Source organism: Ranitomeya variabilis, chromosome 2 (assembly GCF_051348905.1).
Source record: "Ranitomeya variabilis isolate aRanVar5 chromosome 2, aRanVar5.hap1, whole genome shotgun sequence".
Taxonomy (NCBI): Eukaryota; Metazoa; Chordata; class Amphibia; order Anura; family Dendrobatidae; genus Ranitomeya; species Ranitomeya variabilis.
The window spans coordinates 626,675,229-626,697,333 of record NC_135233.1 but is presented as its reverse complement, the minus strand read 5'-3'; the positions used below and the strand labels follow the sequence as shown (position 1 = coordinate 626,697,333).

At 50.0% G+C, this 22,105-nt stretch overlaps 2 protein-coding genes across 4 annotated transcripts in view; one reads left to right on the top strand and one right to left on the bottom strand.

Annotated features, from left to right (window-relative positions):
* The window catches only part of LDHD (lactate dehydrogenase D), a 55,594-nt gene extending 42,579 nt beyond the window's left edge, over positions 1-13,015 (bottom strand). Inside the window, exons 1-3 of one of the 3 annotated variants that reach the window (XM_077289033.1) lie at positions 12,842-13,015; positions 11,794-11,896; positions 9,209-9,303 (exon numbers count right to left, since the gene is read on the bottom strand). In XM_077289033.1, the coding sequence (XP_077145148.1) occupies positions 9,209-9,303; positions 11,794-11,862 (164 nt within the window). In that variant the 5' untranslated portion in view covers positions 11,863-11,896; positions 12,842-13,015. Of the gene's footprint in view, positions 1-9,208; positions 9,304-11,793; positions 12,280-12,841 lie in introns of those variants that run through there. The other 2 variants (XM_077289032.1, XM_077289034.1) reach the window with 2 other exon arrangements.
* A 5-nt stretch (positions 13,016-13,020) lies between these two features.
* On the top strand, positions 13,021-21,192 carry LOC143807465 (uncharacterized). Its single transcript, XM_077289031.1, has 2 exons — positions 13,021-13,160; positions 17,043-21,192. The coding sequence occupies exon 2, from the start codon at positions 17,244-17,246 to the stop codon at positions 19,092-19,094; it is 1,851 nt and encodes a 616-aa protein (XP_077145146.1). The 5' UTR covers positions 13,021-13,160; positions 17,043-17,243; the 3' UTR covers positions 19,095-21,192.
* Positions 21,193-22,105: the final 913 nt, after the last annotated feature.

Genomic DNA, 22,105 nt, shown 5'->3' with positions numbered 1-22,105 from the left:
TCTCAAGCGACTCTCCCAACGATCCTATCTATTACAGTAAATGGCTGCCCACTCTCCCCAGTCCCACAAGCTCGCTACCTTGGGGCAATCCTTGACACTGATCTATCCTTCAAACCACATATACAAGCCCTTTCCACTTCAACTAAAAAATATTTCCTGGATCCGTACATTCTTCAACCAAGAATCTGCAAAAACCCTAGTCCATGCCCTCATCATCTCCAGCCTTGACTACTGCAACCTCCTGCTCTGTGGCCTCCCCTCTAACATTCTCGCACCCCTGCAATCTATTCTAAATTCTGCTGCCCAACTAATCCACCTGTCTCCCCGCTATTCCCCGGCTTCTCCCCTCTGTCAATCCCTTCACTGGCTCCCTGTCACGGATCCCTTCCCCGTGGTTTAACTAATTTGTCACGTGCCCGCTCTCAGTATGTGACTTGGGGTTGTGCCTGCAAGGGTTATTCTATCTCCCCACTCTCAGTCCAGCATTCAACCTCTGTCCTATGCTGTAATGGGAGCATAAATCACACACCCGCTCATACACGCTGCCACCACTCACCGAATACACGGGCGATGAGTCCCGGAAATATTAATACTAATAATGCCTACCACTCATAAGGCTCACACACCTTAGGCTATGGATTCTTTTAGAACATTTAAGGTTCAATTTGTTAAAGTTTTATACTTTAATACAAAAAGGTACAGTGCTTACAGTAAGAAAAAGTTATAAAAATATGATAATAAAAAGACATACAACTTATGCAAAACAGTATAAAACAGGAGAAAACTTACAGAAATCATCTGATAGTTTGCTTTCTACTCCGTGAGGAGGGGGGGGGGGTGAATGTAGATTGGATCGGCCGCCCCCATTATGTGAACACGGTTTTTAGGTATCAGGTCTACTTTATAGTTTGGTCTGGAGGTCAGGTTTCTAGACCAGCCCCTCAGGTTAATATCATAATTGCTTGTTTTTTGATTGGACCACGGCCGCGCCCCCCAAAGAATATATTATTTTCTCTTGAGATCCTTTGTGTAACAGCTCTCCCTGAGATACTATCAGGCTGTAATTAACATCTCTCTTCCAAGAGCTAGGAGGTGCCAAATGTTATCTTTCTTCTCGGCTTCCAGCAGGACACCCTGGTGAGAGTGGAGACCGAATTCCACTTGTCCCAGGAAAGTACATATTAACATCTGGGTGCGACATGCAGCTTTTCAAAACAGGTATTACATTATTGCCAGTGACACAATAAATCTATACATCGTCCACTGCACACACACACACACACATATATATACACACATACACATATTTCACCACACTCCCCAGTACCCAGAGACTCCAGTACATACAGTACATATAAAGCCATCCACAGCCTGTCTCCTCCATACATCTGTGACCTCGTCTCCAGGTACTTACCAACATGCAACCTCCGATCCTTACAAGATCTCCTTCTCTACTCCCCTCTTATCTCTTCTTCCCACAATCACATACAAGATTTCTCCCGCGCATAACCCCTACTCTGGAACTCTCTACCCAAACATAGACTCTCGCCGACCGTGGAAACCTTCAAAAAGAACCTGAAGACCCACCTCTTCCGACACGCCTACAACCTGCAGTAACCACCGATCCACCAAACCGCTTCACGACCAGCTCTATCCTCACCTACTGTATCCTCTCCCATCCCTTGTAGATTGTGAGCCCTCGCGGGCAGGGTCCTCTCTCCTCCTGTACCAGTCATGACTTGTATATTTTAAGATTTTACTTGTTTTTTTATTATGTATACCCCTCCTCACATGTAAAGCGCCATGGAATAAATGGCGCTATAATAATCTATTTATATAATTGCCTTGGAATGGTTTCATTTCCTGTTCTGTCTAGATGTCACCGTATCCCAGAATTCCAAGTGGAGGAAGTTCACCAACCCCCATATTGGGACACCCAAGTGATGGGTGTCTCAATATGGAAACTGCTGCTGGTACCAACCTACTGCGCGGTACCACCAGTGGAACACCGTCGCACCACTCACACTCACGCAGCCTTTTGTGCGGTACCACCAGCGGAACACCGTCGCACTACTCACACTCACGCAGCCTTTTGCGTGGTACCAGCAGCGGAACACTGTCGAGAACACACCACAGCCGGGGTCAGCCGAATGATTCACTGAGCGCCGCCATCTTTGTACAGGAGGAGCGCATGCGCAGTTTTAATGTGACCGCAGCTATCTGTCTGCACAAAGATGTAGGCGGTCTGATTTACAGTGCCTGCGCAAATTTCGCGCAGGTGCAGTGAATCATTCGGCTGATCCCGGTGGCAGATGCGCGACGTGTCTACAAGCAGAGGAAGCCGGTCACATTAAAGGGGTTTTCCCACGAACTAAAGGTCATTTTAAAAATTGTCTGTGTCTGACCGTGTACGGAGCATACCACATCTCCTGGGCAGGGGAGGAAGCAAAAGACAATACTGACATTACAGCAGGGGATCACAGTGGATTCATTTTGTGAGGTAAAATATTTCACTGTCGGCTTTTAAAAAATATTTTACCTCACAAAACGTATCCTCTGCGATCTCCTGCTGTAATGTTAGTAATGTCTTTTTAAGCTTTTTAAAATGAACTTTCGTTAGTGGGAAAACCCCTTTAAAAAGCAAATATCAACGCCAACATGGCTCCTCCTAAAAACTACGACAATGACAATGAAAGGAAAGCAGCAAAGGCACAACGTCGAAGACAACAACGGGCAAATGAGACTCTTGAAGAGCAACAGCATCGCTGGGACAAAAACAATGCATATAAGCGTAGGCATAAAGCACATGAGTCCCCTGATGCAAAAGTCATTAGATTATCACAGGATGCCATCAGCCAACAACAGTGCCACATGCCTGCCCCCATCGTGACATTACCGCCCTCCCGATGCGATAGTATCGAGCCTCCATCTAGTAAATAATAATATCAAGTGATTGCGCGCCCTTAGGGCGCGCTGTTTGCGGACCACGCAATGGGGTGTACCTACGCACCGGACTGACGTATGTGCAGACTAATAGCAAATACCTGGTGTACCTCTCTCCTGCCACTCCTACCTTGTGTATGAAAAAGCTCTGTAGCTAATACTGTTCGGGTAGAGCTATCCGATAGCGCTATCCATGAAGAAAGTGAACGGGTAGAGCTATCCCATAGCCATATTCCTAAAGGAAATGAACGAGTAGAGCTAGCCGATAGCGCTATTCCTCAATGTTCCTGAGCGTAAGCTATTTCACATGGTTGAGCGCACTTGGGATCTGTCCCCAAGGCCCTGCCCATGCCCAATGTTTGGTCCGTAGACCGCGGCTAGGAGTTAGTCCTGCTTTTGTGTACAAAACTTGTGATGAGGGAACAGCCGCCATCTTGGACGGGCATACTAACAGAGATTGGCGTGACTCCATTTTGTCTCCTGGTCACAGGTCTGCAGAGAGGAGTGCTCCTGGCCCCCACCTTTTCTAATGAATAAAGTTCCTTTCAGTATGTTAATGGGCTGAGCACAATGTGGCAGGCAGATAGCAGTTCAAAGCCTGAGTGAGGAAGCCACCCCAGCAGGGGACATAGAGGTGCTGGGGGCTTAATTAAAGCACGCATGTCAAGTGGCCACGGATACACATCTATTATGGCCGTCCAGTCGAACCGTCTCCAACATGGAATCGTGAAATATGGATGCATCATCCGAGGTACCGGCTCATAAAAAATATCCCCCTCGCCCTAAAGAAATTGTGCATCTAACAGTGCGACTCCCGTGTCCGTGGGAGGTCTGAAACCCGAGATATGGGGATCAGCCTCCCACAGGGAGCGAATGGGTCCAGGTTTGATCCCAGTACGACCGGCAGAACAAACCACAGGCGCTGGTACTGCCCGTGTGCTGATCCGATCATCCTGAGAGAAGTTATCCCATTTATTAGATATTGGAATAAATCTTGCAGGGAGGCAGAGGGGTGGAGATTGCTAAGCCCACCCAGCTACAGGCGGAGGGACACAGCAAGGTTTAAGAGCTGAGGACACTTGGAGAGTGAGACACACAGAAGATGACTAACTGAGGAACTACGAAAGAGGGCAGGCCAGTCAGAGGGGGGCAAGCACACGCTTTCTGGGGGCTGCCCAGCAACTAAGCTGTCTACCTGTGGAGCGCAGAGCCCCCTGGCTTCCACAAGCGACCTTCAACCTGGTAAATTGACCTCCAGCTTTATACCTTTAAGCCTTGTATTATTATGGTTATATTGTACTCTGACTGTAACTCTTGATATGTTTTGATTGTATATTTCTTGTATTACCTAGTGCGCCCTTAAGGCAATTAAATCATAAATTAATTTTGGGCTGATCCTTTTACTCTGATTGTGAATCTTAGAATACCCAGCGTGGGTAACAGGGCAGTCTCCCCGGCAGTCGTTTGCTCCAGGTGCAGTTCCCTTACTGACCTGAGAGACAAAGGGGCGCCGGAGAGCTGTGCCTGTGTAGTGATGTCACGGATTGGTGACGTGGGAGGAACAGGGCTTCCTTCACAACATGGTTGAGCGCACTTGGGATCTGTCCCCAAGGCCCTGCCCATGCCCAATGTTTGGTCCGTAGACCGCGGCTAGGAGTTAGTCCCGCTTTTGTGTACAAAACTTTTTGGCTTTTATAATTGTTAAAAAGCTGAATAAAAGACTTCTTTGTACACACAGTTGACAGTAAACCATTTGTCAACGTTAGTAATAAGTTTACCTTGCTACTGTGTGTCAAATATTTTGACCCTTATTTGTTGGCTTTTCCGTCCCCTGGAGAAAGCCACATATAACTGCCCGTGTGAAAACACTGGGAGAGGCAAATAAATTCCTACAATATCCAAGGACTGTCCCTTGACTATTGATAGTCATTGCAAAAGCCATGACAGGAAACTAACGCTGTCGCATGTGGACTGGCAAGTTTTTATCTTTGGAAATCAGGTCAATTCTTGGAATAAGAACTGTCTGGCCCTTTGCTTTTCCATTTAAAGCAACGGCATGAAGAACGTTTGCTTTGAAGCTTTTCACATAAAGCCTTGTGCCATTACAAAGGCCATCCTTTCTCTTAAGATTACGCAGGAGCATAATTACAGCTCCTGGTTTTAGCTTTAGTTTATGAGGAGCCATCCCAGTGGGATTCAAAGAGTTAAGAAACTCTACAGGGTAATCTGTGAGAATCACACCCTCCTCTTCCGCAATTGTGTCGACAGAGCAATATGTTGAGTGTTCACCTTGAACTTGACCAAGAATTTTGTCGTTGAAGGCGTGAACGTCATCATTCAATGGCGTAAGAATTGCTTTATTGGCAATTGCTTCTACCGTTGCATCGGTAATCTCAATTGAGTCACCAAAAATAGCCGTAATTAAATCACCCTCTTCAATAAAGAATTTGGGATTTCAATTGTGTCTTCTGGTAGACCATATACATTTGACAACTCTCCATTGCCAAGCTTCAGTAACCATGAGTTGTACTCAACTTCATCCTGAGACGTTCTCATATTCTGTTGTAACTGGAACCATGAAAACTGATTCCAGGATTTTGAGTATTTAATGGTGGACTGTACAATTTGGGCTCTTTTTCCACCTTCCACTATTGGTAGGGTTTGATGAAAGTCACCACCGTTTATGAAAACTTTTCCACCAAATCGTCTTTTTTTTCCACATATGTCTTGGAACAAATTATCCACAGCGTTCATATTTAAACAGGCAGTCATTGTTACTTCGTCCCAAATAACGACAGATGACTCCCTAAGCTCCTTTGCTTGAAGTGAGGTTGGCTTAATTTTTGACACTGTGGTCTCATTTTTTGTAATTCCAAGGCCAAACTTGGAATGGTAGGTGCTACCGTTTTGTAGTACTTTTCTGCTTGTAGTGTCTTGTGCAAGCAGTTGCACAAAAATGTCTTCCCACTGCCTCATGGGCCGTCCAGAAAAAAACAGTGTGAGCTAGTGTCTGGCTGTGATACAGCATTGACTGCTTCCATAATTGCAACGAAAGCTGATTTCTGAGCTTCATTAATAGCTTTCAATTGCTCAGCCTCCTGCTTTATTACAGCATAATTCAGTTGGTCCAGTATTTCATCTGGAACATTTACTGGAGTTGGCAATCCGTAGTCAGCACAGGACTTTTTATTGCTTAAGAGCACTTCATTAATATCACAAAGAGCCAGTTGCTCAGCAATTTCTGGAGAATACCGCCTGGTGTAATCCTCCATAAATTTGGTTTTATATTTTTGCCATAATACCAATGGTTTAGCTGGTTCCCCATATACACAAATTATAGCAAATAATTCGCAAAGTTGGTAGGGCATTTGGAAAGCGATTGCATCCGTTATACTGTCTTCCCATCTGGAATCATCTTCCAAAAGATGAAGATCAATGCATGCATTTTTATACGTGTCATGTACGACTCCATTGACAGCCTTTAAGTCAGCATAAGACTTTGCTCCTCTTACGTGAAGTAAAAGGAGTCTTAGGTAATACAGCTCATCATCTGTTAAAGAGACGGTACACATTCGGGCAATTGTTTTCCCAAATTGAGCCCGTCGTTTTTTCCATCCTTCTGGTACAGCTTTTCTATCCCAGACATAGTGTTCAGGGATTTCACTATACAAATACTGACAGGCGGAAGCGTCAACTCTGTTTAGCTCAAAATAATCCTGCAGAGTAGAGGCCTTTGAGTCTGAAATAACCATATTCAAATTACCATCTTCTAAAAACACTTGCTGCATGTTTTCAAGGAGAACAACAAGCCTTTTAATGGTATGTGAAGCATGATTTTATTTTTTCTGATTCTCCACATGCCCTCAGGGCGCTTATATACCGAGAATCTAGGTACCTGGTTGGTTCATTCTAGTTTAATGTATCAAACTAGATATTGGCACAGTCATATCCTTTGTATACATATTTGAAAAGATATTTAACACTTTTTATTGAAGCACATATCTCAACATTGATTGGCTTCCAATGAAAGTGGACGGTAAAATTACTGGCGTCCCAAGCTTTTATCCCTTGGTGTAACGCAGCATTATGGATATGATCCATAATGCCGGCATAACTGTCGACGCGTAATGCCTTTTGATTTTGTTTTATATATTCGATCCTGTCGGATTCAATGTTGACGTAACGGTCAACGAAAAATTGTTGCGTCAACTTCCCAGCATTTAAAAGGAGATGGAACTCGTCATGAATGGCAAGCCTGTATGCATAGTACAGCAACAGGGTGATTTTCTCTTGTCGATCTTGATCCACTGGTATGGATGGTAGATGAATGTCACCAATTCCTTGATGTTGCACACTTAGGTAAATTTGAGTTGTCACATTTATTGTCCATCCACTGTCCCCATATGGGAATAGCAGTGGATATGTCATTGCATCACACTTTCTGTGAAGAAAGCGGATTTCAACAGTTTGGTTTTCACTTTTGAGGTGACCTCTGATGTCCCTATTAAATGGGGGTTCGCCCATTGCATTTTGATAAATTCTAGCCAATTCATTGCACCTTGGTGCATTGTAGCGCCTCCGGTCATCATTGTAGTCATTTGTAATTGACATCGTTATTTCGAGTGGATCGCGATTTTCTAATTCAGCAATCCTCTCTTCCTCTATGTCAGATTCCCTCATCATTGTGAAGGCTCCTGCGAGTGGGTTAATTGCTTTCATTTTCTCTCCAAGAGATGATAGCAGTGCTGGGAGGCACTTTTTATTTCCTTGACTTCTTGTACTTAATGCTTCTTCACTGTCCAAGTTATAAATCTGGGCAAACTTGGGAGTACTACCCACAGCGGGATGCAATGGGGCAGTTCTGTGGCAAATTTGTCCATGAATTCGAAAACAGTATGAACCATGCCCAGGAGGTGGCACTACTTGTGCTCCCATTGATGCCAAAGCAAGCGAGCTATTGTATTGCCTTCTAATAGCCATAAAGTTATTGGAGTGCTGATAACTAATTGATCATCCATACGAATGGGACGTAATTGGATGCGCCCTCTCTTGCAGCAGGAAGGGAATGTTTTGTCCTGCGCCATTTCGTCTTTGAAATTTATAGATTGGCAGAACGGATATCGAAATTTCCGTTCGCCAGCATAGTGCTCTTCAATACGTGTCTCATCAATCTGATAGAGAAGTCCTCTAGCTGCAAATGTAACTTGCCGTTGTCGAGTGGCTCTTGCATTTTGGACACGTATTCTATCTTGTTCTCTTTTGTGAAATATGTGTATCACTTTGTGCATTGCGTGTTGCTCGTTGTCGTGCAGCATTAGATGCTCTACATGATTCAGTTGCTTCATTCGTTTCACTTGCTCTGGCCGCCCACTGTCGGGCTGCATCAGCAGTTCTTCGACAATTTCGTTCATCTTCAGTTTCATTAAGACGCAGGTTACGCATCCGTATGCGATTAGCTTCTCTACGTGCAGCAGCGCGCTCAATTTGATCCATCTTTGCAATCTTGCCTCACAGGCTAACATTCAAAAAAGGCTTATCCCTTAACTTGCCACCAGGGGGAGCTCCTCTCCTTAGGTATCCATGGTTACGCCCAACTGTGGATGACTCATTGTGCACAGACACATGGACACGTCCAAATTAGTTATATTGATATTCAGATTTATACTCTTACAATTACTAGTTCTCCTCGTATCATTTTCTTTACACGTCACAAATTCTTCTACTTAGTGTTGGGCTCACAGAAAATCACAATTAAATAAATATATTTAAGTTTATGGGTGTGAAGGGAAAAAATGTGGAAACAGGGTGTGAAGACTTGTTCAAATGCAAAAGTGGCACTTTCTTTGAAGGTGCCTGGATTCCTATAAACCCTATTCACATAGATTGAGGTCTTGGAAATTGTCGCCGTATGTCCATGTAACACCAGCTCACAAGTTAGCGCTCAGCCTGGTGGGGATGGTGGCACCCCGACCTCAGTAAGACCTGTCAGAAGAGCAGCTGAGCCACCTGGGGGATGTTTGCCCATCTACAACTTTCCAAAATAAAGAAAAAGCCACCATCAGCATCTTTCCTTCACGACATCGCAACTATGTGATATTTGTGATTAATGGACGCACAAAACACACCACGTAAGCAGCACAGAATGTGCCTGACGAACCCTGAGACATGGTCCATGGGGTGGATTCTGCTCCAGACCTTAGTCCATGTGTCCATGGTTCTGTACCAGGTCCATGTGGACAGATCATGCAGATGACACCAGTCTTACCTGTGCATCGATTCATCCCTGCCATGCTGCTCACGAACAGCCATTGCTGTGGACACATTGCTGTCTCCGACCACTGCCCTGAGATCGCCCACCAGCTGCAAAGAGAAGGGTACAGGGATGAGAAGAGAGAGGACAGTGCCAGTGTGTACCGAGAGCCCCCAAAAATACATGTAACGTAATCAATGAACTCGCAGACCACCATTACCAGCAAAGAGTTCCCAATACATGTCTGAAGTACCTGGGCCCACAGCACCCACCGACCTCCTGTGCCCCACCATCTCCTCCGTCCAGGGTGACTGGACCCAAAGCACCCCACCATCTCCTCCAGACTCCTCTGTCCAGGGTGACCGGGCCCATAGCACCACACAGACCTCCTGCGCTCTTCCATACAGGGTGACTGGGCCCATAGCACCCTACAGACTTCCCGCGCTCTTCCATCTCCTCCATCCAGGGTGACCGGGTCCATAGCACCCCACAGACCTCCTGCGCCCCACCATCTCCTCCAGACACCTTCGTCCAGGGTGACCAGGCCCATAACACCCCACAGACTTCCTGCGCTCCACCATCTCCTCCGTCCAGGGTGACCGCGTCCATAGCACCCCACAGACCTCCTGCGCCCCACCATCTCCTCCAGACACCTTCGTCCAGGGTGACCAGGCCCATAGAACCCCACAGACTTCCTGCGCTCCACCATCTCCTCCAGACTCCTCCGTCCAGGGTGACAGGGCCCATAGCACCCCACAAACCTCCTGCGCCCCACCATCTACTCTATACAGGGTGACCGGGCCCATAGCACCCTACAGACTTCCTGCACTCTTCCATCTCCTCCATACAGGGTGACTGTGCCCATAGCACCCAACAGACTTCCTGCGCTCTTCCATCTCCTTCATCCAGGGTGACCGGGTCGATAGCACCGCACAGACCTTTTGTGCCCCACCATCTCCTCCAGACGCCTTCGTCCAGGGTGACCAGGCCCATAGCACCCCACAGACTTCCTGCGCTCCACCATCTCCTCTGTCCAGGGTGACAGGGCTCATAGCACCCCACAGACCTCCTGCACTCCACCATCTCCTCCAGATGCCTTCGTCCAGGGTAACAGTGCCAATAGCTCCCCACAAACCTCCTGCGCCCCACAATCTACTCCATACAGGGTGACCGGGCCCATAGCACCCCACAGACCTCCTGTACCCCACCATCTCCTCCAGACGCCTTCGTCCAGGGTGACCAGGCCCATAGCACCCCACAGACTTCCTGCGCTCCACCATCTCCTCTGTCTAGGGTGACCGGGCCCATAGCACCACACAGACCTCCTGCGCTCTTCCATACAGGGTGACTGGGCCCATAGCACCCTACAGACTTCCCGCGCTCTTCCATCTCCTCCATCCAGGGTGACCGGGTCCATAGCACCCCACAGACCTCCTGCGCCCCACCATCTCCTCCAGACACCTTCGTCCAGGGTGACCAGGCCCATAACACCCCACAGACTTCCTGCGCTCCACCATCTCCTCCGTCCAGGGTGACCGGGTCCATAGCACCCCACAGACCTCCTGCGCCCCACCATCTCCTCCAGACACCTTCGTCCAGGGTGACCAGGCCCATAGAACCCCACAGACTTCCTGCGCTCTTCCATCTCCTCCATACAGGGTGACTGGGTCCATAGCACCCCACAGACTTCCTGCGCTCCACCATCTCCTCCAGACTCCTCCGTCCAGGGTGACAGGGCCCATAGCACCCCACAAACCTCCTGCGCCCCACCATCTACTCTATACAGGGTGACCGGGCCCATAGCACCCTACAGACTTCCTGCACTCTTCCATCTCCTCCATACAGGGTGACTGTGCCCATAGCACCCAACAGACTTCCTGCGCTCTTCCATCTCCTTCATCCAGGGTGACCGGGTCGATAGCACCGCACAGACCTTTTGTGCCCCACCATCTCCTCCAGACGCCTTCGTCCAGGGTGACCAGGCCCATAGCACCCCACAGACTTCCTGCGCTCCACCATCTCCTCTGTCCAGGGTGACAGGGCTCATAGCACCCCACAGACCTCCTGCACTCCACCATCTCCTCCATATGCCTTCGTCCAGGGTAACAGTGCCAATAGCTCCCCACAAACCTCCTGCGCCCCACAATCTACTCCATACAGGGTGACCGGGCCCATAGCACCCCACAGACCTCCTGTACCCCACCATCTCCTCCAGACGCCTTCGTCCAGGGTGACCAGGCCCATAGCACCCCACAGACTTCCTGCGCTCCACCATCTCCTCTGTCCAGGGTGACCGGGCCCATAGACCTCCTCCGCCCCACCATCTCCACCAGATGCCTTCGTCCAGGGTAACAGTGCCAATAGCACCCCACAGACCTCCTGTGCCCCACCACCTCCTCCATCCAGGGTGACAGGGCCAATTCTAACCCTCCTTACAGGGTCCTCGGTGGAGATAGGCCCCCAAACTCTGCACCTCTATGTCAGCGCCAGCGCGGGTGTAGTGCAGCGAATTCCATATCATCTATCACTGCAGAATTTAGAGGCACAAGCCCTCACCGCCATAAATAATGGGGCCCCCGGCATTAGTGACATCATCGTACCTGCGTCGTCACTCCGTAGAACCGACACAGACCGGCAGTCCGCAGTCTCCCTGACAGCAGCGAAGCCATGGCAGCTGTTGAGTCCCTGACTGGAGGAAGGACACTGCCAGGGTGGAGCAGCCGAGGACACCCGACACCAACAACACCCACATAAAGGGACAGGAGCAGAAAAGTCACCTGACAGCTGTATCCAACCCTGTGTATCTAATATGTGTATCCTTGTGTATCTAATGTGTGTCCATACGTATCTAATATGCGTCTATGTGTATCTATTATGTATCCATGTGCATCTAATACGTATCCATGTGTATCTAATATGCATCCAACCTTGTGTATCTAATATGTATCCATGTGCATCTAATATGTATCCATGTGTATCTAATATGTATCCAACCTTGTATCTAATATGTATCTAAAATGTTGTCCCCCCATAGGCAGCCCCCCCTCTGTACAGTCCCCATACGCAGCGCCCCTCCCTGTACAGTCCCCCACACGCAGCGCAGCCCCCCTCCCTGTACAGTCCCCCATACGCATCCCCCTCCCTGTACTGTCCCCATACGCAGCCCCCTCCCTGTACTGTCCCCCATGCGCAGCCCCCCTCCCTGTACTGTCCCCCATACACAGCCCCCCTCCCTGTACAGCCTCCCATACGCAGCCCCCCTCCCTGTACTGTCCCCATACGCAGCCCCCCTCCCTGTACAGCCCCCCATACACAGCCCCCCTCCCTGTACAGCCCCCCATACGCAGCCCCCCTCCCTGTACAGCCCCCAATACGGAGCCCCCCTCCCTGTAGTCCCCCATACGCAGCCCCCCTCCCTGTACAGCCCCCCATACGCAACCCCCCTCCCTGTACAGCCCCCTATACGCAGCCCCCTTCTCTGTACAGTCCCCCATACACAGCCCCCTCCCTGTAGTCCCCCATATGCAGCTCCCCTCCCTGTAGTCCCCCATATGCAGCTCCCCTCCCTGTACACTTCATACGCACCCCATGTACAGCCCCCCTCATGCATCCCCCCCTCCCTGTACAGCCCCCTCTCTGTACAGCCACCTTCACTCTGCAGCCCCCATAGAATCATCCATGTTTGTTTCCACCACAGAGGGCACAGTGAGTCCTGAATAGTAAATGACTTCCTCCCCCTCTGTCCTCCTCCCCGGCCCCTCGGTTCTGTCAGTGTCTGCACAGTACACACAGTAGCGTCTCCACCGCCGCAGCACAACGCGGCTCCCGCCCTAAGACGCTTGCACGGGAGGCCCCGCCTCTTCCGGTGACGTCATCACCCAGGAGCCGCTCCATTCTAGACTAGACGTGAGCTGTCTGCAGCTGCACCCGGAAGTGTCGGGGAGAAGTTCGCTCTGCTACATCACAGGTACCGGACACGGGGAGCACGTGGGGGCTGCAATGTGCACCCTCCTCCGGCCTCTCTCCCCTGTCACCCCCCTCTCCTCCGGCTTCTCTCCTGTCACCCCCCAACTCCGGCCCCCCTCCTCCGGCTTCTCTCCTGTCACCCCCCAACTCCGGCCTCTCTCCCCTGTCACCCCTCCCCCCTCCTCCGGCTTCTCTCCTGTCACCCCCCCAACTCCGGCCTCTTCCCCCTGTCACCCCCCCTCCTCCGGCCTCTCCCTCTTCTGGCACCCCCCCCTCCTCCGGCCTCTCTCTCCTGTCACCCCCCCCCCTCCGGCCTCTCTCTCCTGTCACCCCCCCCCCCTCCTCCGGCCTCTCTCTCCTGTCACCCCCCCCCCTCCTCCGGCCTCTCTCTCCTGTCACCCCCCCCCCTCCTCCGGCCTCTCTCTCCTGTCACCCCCCCCTCCTCCGGCCTCTCTCTCCTGTCACCCCCCCCCTCCTCCGGCCTCTCTCTCCTGTCACCCCCCCCCTCCTCCGGCCTCTCTCTCCTGTCACCCCCCCCCCTCCTCCGGCCTCCCTCTCCTGTCACCCCCCCCTCCTCCGGACCCCCCCCTCCTCCGGCCTCCCTCTCCTGTGACCTCCCTCTCCTGTGACCCCCCCCCCCCTCCGGCCTCCCTCTCCTGTGACCCCCCCTTCCTCTGGCCCCCCCTCCTCCGGCCTCTCTCCTGTGTCCTCCCTCTCCTCCGGCCTCTCTCCTCTGGCCCCCCCTCCTCCGGCCTCTCTCCTGTGTCCTCCCTCTCCTCCGGCCTCTCTCCTCTGGCCCCCCCTCCTCCGGCCTCTCTCCTGTGACCCCCCCTCCTCCGGCCTCTCTCCTGTGACCCCCCCTCCTCCGGCCTCTCTCCTGTGACCCCCCCTCCTCCGGCCTCTCTCCTGTGAGGCCCCCCCCGCCTCTCTCCTGTGACCCCCCCTCCTCCGGCCTCTCTCCTGTGAGGCCCCCCCCGCCTCTCCCCTGTCACCCCCTCCTCCGGCCTCCCCTGTCACCCCCCCCCCCCTCCTCTGGCCTCTCTCCCCTGTCACCCCCCCCTCCTCTGGCCTCTCCCCTGTCACCCCCCCCCCCCTCCCCTCCTCCGGCCTCTCTCCCGTCTCGACCACCATCTCGGCCACCCTCTCTCCTGGTCCACATGCCTGGAGTCAGAGGACCCTGTCACCCCCCTCCCACTCCCCCGGCCTGTCTCCTCTTGTCACCCACCACAGGTGACGGCGTGTGGTCTGACAGGTGACGGGAGGTGACCGGACAGATGAAGGGAGGTGACTGCGTGTGGTCTGACAGGTGAAGGGAGGTGACTGCGTGTGGTCTGACAGGTGACGGGAGGTGACTGCGTGTGGTCTGACAGGTGACGGGAGGTGACTGCGTGTGGTCTGACAGGTGACGGGAGGTGACTGCGTGTGGTCTGACAGGTGACGGGAGGTGACTGCGTGTGGTCTGACAGGTGACGGAAGGTGACTGCGTGTGGTCTGACAGGTGACGGGAGGTGACTGCGTGTGGTCTTACAGGTGACGGGAGGTGACTGCGTGTGGTCTGACAGGTGACGGGAGGTGACTGCGTGTGGTCTGACAGGTGACGGGAGGTGACTGCGTGTGGTCTGACAGGTGACGGGAGGTGACTGCGTGTGGTCTGACAGGTGACGGGAGGTGACTGCTTGTGGTCTGACAGGTGACGGGAGGTGACTGCGTGTGGTCTGACAGGTGACGGGAGGTGACTGCGTGTGGTCTGACAGGTGACGGGAGGTGACTGCGTGTGGTCTGACAGGTGACGGGAGGTGACTGCGTGTGGTCTGACAGGTGACGGGAGGTGACTGCGTGTGGTCTGACAGGTGACGGGAGGTGACTGCGTGTGGTCTGACAGGTGACGGGAGGTGACTGCGTGTGGTCTGACAGGTGACGGGAGGTGACTGCGTGTGGTCTGACAGGTGACGGGAGGTGACTGCGTGTGGTCTGACAGGTGACGGGAGGTGACTGCGTGTGGTCTGACAGGTGACGGGAGGTGACTGCTTGTGGTCTGACAGGTGACGGGAGGTGACTGCGTGTGGTCTGACAGGTGACGGGAGGTGACTGCGTGTGGTCTGACAGGTGACGGGAGGTGACTGCGTGTGGTCTGACAGGTGACGGGAGGTGACGGTGTGTGGTCTGGCAAAAAAAATCTATTTGAAAAACCCCAATAGCTGCTACTGTGTAGGTGCGGCGGAGCCATTTTCAAATATATGTTTGTATTTTTTTAATCATCAGGAGACCCTCACCATAATTATATGCACATTCCACATTTGCGCAGGAGCCACGGCCGGCGTCGCCTGCAGGAGGGGAGTTTTTTTCCAATATGTATATATAATATTCATTGTTAACTAGGGTGCGGGTCAGTGAGTGATCGTTGACCTATCAGAAGCCATACACATGAATACCTAATCAGAGCTCCAAATGAAAGCCCCACCCCAGAGCACGAACATCTCATTAACTGAAAATAAAGGTTTCATGACAACCACAAGACGGATTTCATCACCAGGTATCGGTGTAATCAGTATAACGGCACCAACCTGACACTGCGTATAGTCACTGAGCCCAATCCTGATCACAGGTATCAGTGTAATCAGTATAACGGCGCCGACCTGACACTGTCTGTAGTCACTGAGCACAATCCTGATCACAGGTATCAGTGTAATCAGTTTAACGGCGCCGACCTGACACTGTAGTCACTGAGCACAATCCTGATCACAGGTAGCAGTGTAATCAGTATAACGGCACCGACCTGACACTGTGTGTAGTCACTGAGCACAATCCTGATCACAGGTATCGGTGTAATCGTTATAACGGCACCGACCTGACACTGCCTGTAGTCACTGAGCACAATCCTGATCTCCGGTATCAGTGTGATCAGTATAACGGCACCGACCTGACACTTTCTGTAGTCACTGAGCACAATCCTGATCTCCGGTATCAGTGTGATCAGTATAACGGCGCCGACCTGACGCTGTCTGTTGTCACTGAGAACAATCCTGATCACAGGTATCGGAGTAATCAGTATAACGGCGCCAACCTGACTCTAGTTACTGAGCACAATCCTGCACTTCACTGCGTGTGTGGGAGGGAGCTGCACTATACTGCATGTGTGGGAGGGAGCTGCACTATACTGCGTGTGTGGGGGAGGGAGCTGCACTATACCGCGCTGCGTGTGTGTGGGGGGAGCTGCACTATACTGCGCTGCGTGTGGGGGGGGAGCTGCACTATTCTGCGTGTGGGGGGGGAGCTGCACTATACTGCGTGTGTGGGGGGGAGCTGCACTATACTGCGTGTTTGGGGGAAGCTTGCACTATACTGTGTGTTTGGGGGGAGCTGCACTATACTGTGTGTGTTTGGGGAGAGCTGCACTATACTGCGTGTGTGGGGGAGAGCTGCACTATACTGTGTGGGGGGGGAGCTGCACTATACTGTGTGTGTTTGGGGAGAGCTGCACTATACTGCGTGTGTGGGGGAGAGCTGCACTATACTGTGTTTGGGGGGAGCTGCACTATACTGTGTGTGCTGCAAGTTATTTAAATGTTTGCATAAATATAGTTGGCTAATGTTTAAGTTTATAATTTTATACGGCCCCCAAACGCTATTGTAAAATTCCAAAGGGCCCTTGGCAGAAAAAAGGTTCCCCACCCCTGCTCTATCCCCACCCTACTGCCGATGTATGACCCCTCTGTGCCCCTCACGCTCCCCACCACTGCAATCTTGTTTCATCCCTCTGCAGAACCTTTTCTGACCTTTCACAAGTGGTGTCCAATGAGTATTATCAAACTTTTCTATATAGACGGCAATTTTAGCATTTTTCCAGTTAAGACATTGAGTGTTTTCTGTTTCTTTTATGCAGATGCCCCTATAGGAAGAATACTTGGGTATCTGCTGCTATCTTGCAAGACAATTTTGCAGACAGCTCGCAGAAGCAGATGGTATCCATTTATATCATCATTTTACAAGCCAGGAACTCGGTCAACTCCATAGTAATCCGGAAGTAAGACATCACGTTAGAGACTGAAGCAGTAGGGGAACGATTGAAACAAACCTGCCATTCATGCAGAGACCCCAAACAAAGGCCCCTGACAAGAGTGAAATGTCCCAGCACATAATAAAACCAGAGACAATGGAAATGACTGACCCTGCTGAGTCCAGGACTGTGGGATCAGAGGCCGCTGGGTGCAGTAATCATAGAGAGGGAACATTTCAATGTTTGGGACCAGGTGTTACTGATGGCAGGAGACGCAAGCCTCGTGAATGCCGTGAATTGGCTGACGCACACTGTTCTTTCAAGAGAGAAGAGCCTAGTTCCCAGCCGGACAATGAGCAAATGTGTGATGAAGTCACAAAGAGAACTGGCAGCAGGGTGGAGCAGAAGAAAATGCCTGGTATAGCTGAGAATGTATGTGGAAAGAGAATCCGTAAAAGTAGAAGCTGTGACAATAGCAACAAGCAAACTCCTTTCTTCCCCCGTAGATCTTTAAGGAGTGCGAGGAATCGTGAGGTTGCATGTAGTAATTCAGCACCTTGTAACAGGCTCAGTGCCCCCACAGCCACAGATGAAGCATGTGTGAAACACAATACCATGGCAGTGCAGGACAGTCGTAGACAGTCCAGGAAGAGTGCAGAAAATACAGCCGGGAACACTGCAATATGTGCGGAAAAATCACATTGTGCCCAAAAGAAATCACTTATCACTTATCCCGGGAAGAGACGGTGTACCTGTGATTCCGCAAGTGATCAGACCAGTGGGTCCATAACTAGGTCGGTGGTTCCATGGGAAGAGGCCTGCACCTTACATGCATGTGGTAGTGGAAGCCAGCCAGGTTGTAAGAAGATACGTACAGTTGGAGGCAAGGGGCGCAGGATTTGCACTGTGCACGGCCTGGTGAGAGGTCCATGTGGCACCGATCAGCATGACACTAGTAGACAATGCAAGACGACACATATGTTACAACGAATGAGGCTAAAAAGCTGTAAAAAGTATTTAAAAAACAAACGGAAAGGTTTTCTTGTAAAGGTTTCATGGAAGCTCCAAGAGTGCAACAGATGTAAGAAAAAAATGACTATCGCAATGATCAAAACCAGATATCGGCGCTCGGCAGAGGCCTGCAAGTGGAGTGTGAGGTCATGCAGCGGTGGACAGAGTAAGACATGTACTAAGTGTAAGAAAACCATCCAAGACAGGAGGCCGGCCTCTGGAAAGAAGGCTTATTCCTGCGCAGAGTGTGGGAAACGCTTCCTGCAGCCGGCACTGCTCGACCTTCATCAGAAGAGCCACGCAGAAGAAAAACTCTTTGTCTGCCCTTTGTGTGGGAAGCGCTTTGTCCAGCACTCGCTGCTGCTCTTGCATCAGAAAGCGCATAAGGTCAATAAACCATATCAGTGTATGGACTGTGGAAACTTATTCTTCAGTAAGTCATTGTTTGCTGAGCATGTTCGGAGCCATAAAGAACAGAAGCCATTTCGATGCTCTGATTGTGGAAAATGTTTTGCAGACAACACCACACTGGTTATACACCAGAGAATCCACACAGGGGAGAAGCCATTCAGCTGCCAGAAATGTGGCAGGAGCTTCACTCAACCCTCAACCCTGGTGTCTCACGAGCGAATTCACAGTGGAGAAAAGCCATATGAATGCCATGTGTGCGGGAAGCGATTCAGAGATCGCTCCTCAGCAGCCAGTCATCAGAGAATCCACAATGGGGAGAAGCCATATAAGTGTTCAGAGTGTGGAAAGCGTTTCACTCAAAGCTCCAACATGCGCAGACATGAACGTCTTCACACAGGCCGGAAGCCCTTCATCTGTGGAAAATGTGGGAAAGCCTTCAATGAGTCTGCCAAGCTGAGATCCCATGAAAACGCCCACCTGAATAAAGAGCGAAAACAAGCCCAGAAGACCAAGTAACGCCTGCGAAACGGATGGGTGTGCCTGGTGTATGTCATATAGATGTAGTCATTCTTCAGGCACATGTCTGTCAGCACTCTATAGCGCAGTGACGATAAACACACCACATATGTCGGCACACTACAGCCCAGTGAAGGTAATCGCACCACATTGGTCATCCCTCTAGAGCGCAGTGACGGTATTCATACCACATGTCGGCACGCTAGATCACAGTGAAGGTAATCGCACCACATATGTCAGCACTCTAGAGCACAGTGACTGTAATCTCACCACATATGTCATCACTCTAGAGTGCAGTGACTGTAAAGGTACCACATGTCAGCACTCTAGAGCACAGAGAAGGTAATCACACCACATATGTCGGCAAACTAGAGCAAAGTGACTGTAAAGGTACTACATGTCAGCACTCTAGAGCGCAGTGACTGTAATCACACCACATACGTCAGCGCACTAGAGCGCAGTGACTGTAATCACGCCACATGTCAGCAAACTAGAGCGCAGTGACTAATCGCACCACATATGTCAGCATTCTAGAGCGCCGTGACTGTAATCACACCACATATGTCAGCACACTAGAGCGCAGTGACTGTAATCGCACCACATATGTGAGCATTCTAGAGCGCAGTGACTGTAATCACACCACATGTCAGCACACTAGAGCGCAGTGACTAATCACACCACATCAGCGCACTAGAGCGCAGTGACTGTAATCACACCACATATGTCAGCATTCTAGAGCACAGTGACTAATCACACCACATGTCAGCACACTAGAGCGCAGTGACTGTAGTCGCAGGAGACGTCAGCATTCTAGAGCACAGTGATGGTAAATGCCCCACACACTTCAGCACTCGACCGCAGTGATGGTAATTGCACCAGAGAAAAAACCTAGGCCTGTTCATGTACAAAAGCCTCCCAATGGGTCTAAGAAATATCAGGATGAATTTTTAGCTTTGTGATTGAGTTGGTTTATTATCTTTCTCTATGTAAATAAATGTTACAGTTTCTGTTATCTGTGATTAACAATATGAAGATGAAATGAAGAACAGCAGAAGTCGCTTTACAATGCGTCCGGTAATTCATTCAAGCAGAGGTTTCACAAAAAGGGAAAGGGGGAAATCAAAACACAATCCAATCTTACGCCGCACAGTATGGATCGGCAGACCTTAATAAATCTATATCAAAGATGGCAAATGTTGAAAAATTGAAATCCATAACACCGCTCCAGAAGGGAGAAGGAGCTGACAATTCAAACTGCTTTGAAGTAGACTTTTTCAAGGGACATATGGGGAAGAGGGAAAATATTACCTAGGAAGAGTGGAACTAATTAAAAGAGGAGAAAACTAACACCTCATCCCCTTTGAAGCCGTGACTCCCTTCCGTGGACAGGTAATTAAAACGAGGTTTGTGCTGCGAGGGGGACCGCAAAACTGACATTTGTTAACGAATAGGAAGGACATCCTGGGTTAAAAAAAAAAATCTTTGAGAATGTTCCAGCCTTTGTGTCTCTTTTGTCCAGATATGACTATTGGGGTTTTGTATTTATCGGATATAGATTTTTGCCTTCAAAGCAAAAGGATGAACACATTCACTCACATGCCACTAGAACTCCTCCAACATAATTACAGCCTGATGATGCAAACCAGGTCATATTTGCTCTGTATGTAAAGGTAAACTCACAAAAGAAAATATGTCAATATCTAACACCTGGGACATTCAGAGGTGAAGATCTCTTGTAAATTGGGGATCTCATAAAATCCTGAATGACTGAGAACATCCCACAAACAGCCCCCATGTGAAGTCACCAAGAGAAGGTGACTAGGCAGAAATAACCTAGAGCTAATGAAAAGCTGAACTGGGTTTGGGCCTCTGTCATTTTGGGAGGACCTAGTACCCTGTGTGTGTCCATTTTCCAAATTATGATTGCTTCCCTCCACTAAACGCCAAACCATTTCTGTGATCAAGTTTAGGAAGTTTATTTTGTTATCCCTTTTATTTTATGCAACTAATTATATCGTATTGTTTTGTTCCCATTTTGTATCCTCTTGTATATTTTTATACACACCGCCTGTGTTTCTGGAATAAATATAAAATGTAATATTTCTGTTCCTCTTGCTCTGTAAACCGCACTCCTGAAGCCATACACTACCTGTAATGGGCGTCCAATCCACCAGTATAAACGATTGGTGGTGGTAGCGAGTATTTCTTTTTGTTATTGCATAGCTGACAGTGACCATAAATGGGGTGTATATATACACTGCTCTTAAAATAAAGTGAACACTTACACAACACAATGTAACACCCTGTCAGTCACACTTATGTGAAATCATCCTGTCCAGTTATGAAGCAACACCAATTGTGAATCAATTTCTCCTGCTGTTGTACAAATGGAACAGACAACAGGTAGGAATGATCGACAATTAGCAAGACACCCCTTTATAAAGGACTGGTTCTGCACTGGGTGACCAAAGACTATTTATCTGTTCTCATTCTTTTTGGCTGCTGTTTTGCATTTTATTATTGCTCTCACTCCTAGAGGTAGTGTTTAGCATGAGACGGTGTCTACAAACCACAGAAGATGCTCAGGTAGTGCAGTTCATCCAGGATGGCAAATCAATGCGAGCTGTGGCAAGAAGGGTAGCTGTGTCTGTCAGCACAGTGTCCAGAGCAGGGACCAGGAGGCAGGACAGTACACAAGACGTAGAGGGGGCCACAGGAGGGCTACAACCTTGCAGAATGACCGCTAACTCCTTTATGCAAGGAGAAGCAGTGGCAGAGCCCTGCAAAATAACCTCCAGCAGGCCACTAACATCCATATGTCTGCTCAAACTGTCAGAAACAAACCATGAGGGAGGTATGAGGGCCCGATGTCCACAAGTGGGTGTTGTGCTTGCAGCCCAACACCGTGCAGGGCGATTGGCATTACCCATAGAACACCAAGATTGGCAAGTTCGACATTGGTGCCCTGTGTTCACGGATAAGAGCAAGTTCACACTGAGCACATGACAGTC

Bases quoted from the DNA above. Each gene is read 5' to 3' on its own strand.
- LOC143807465 (XM_077289031.1), top strand. From the start codon at position 17,244: ATGCAGAGACCCCAAACAAAGGCCCCTGACAAGAGTGAAATGTCCCAG.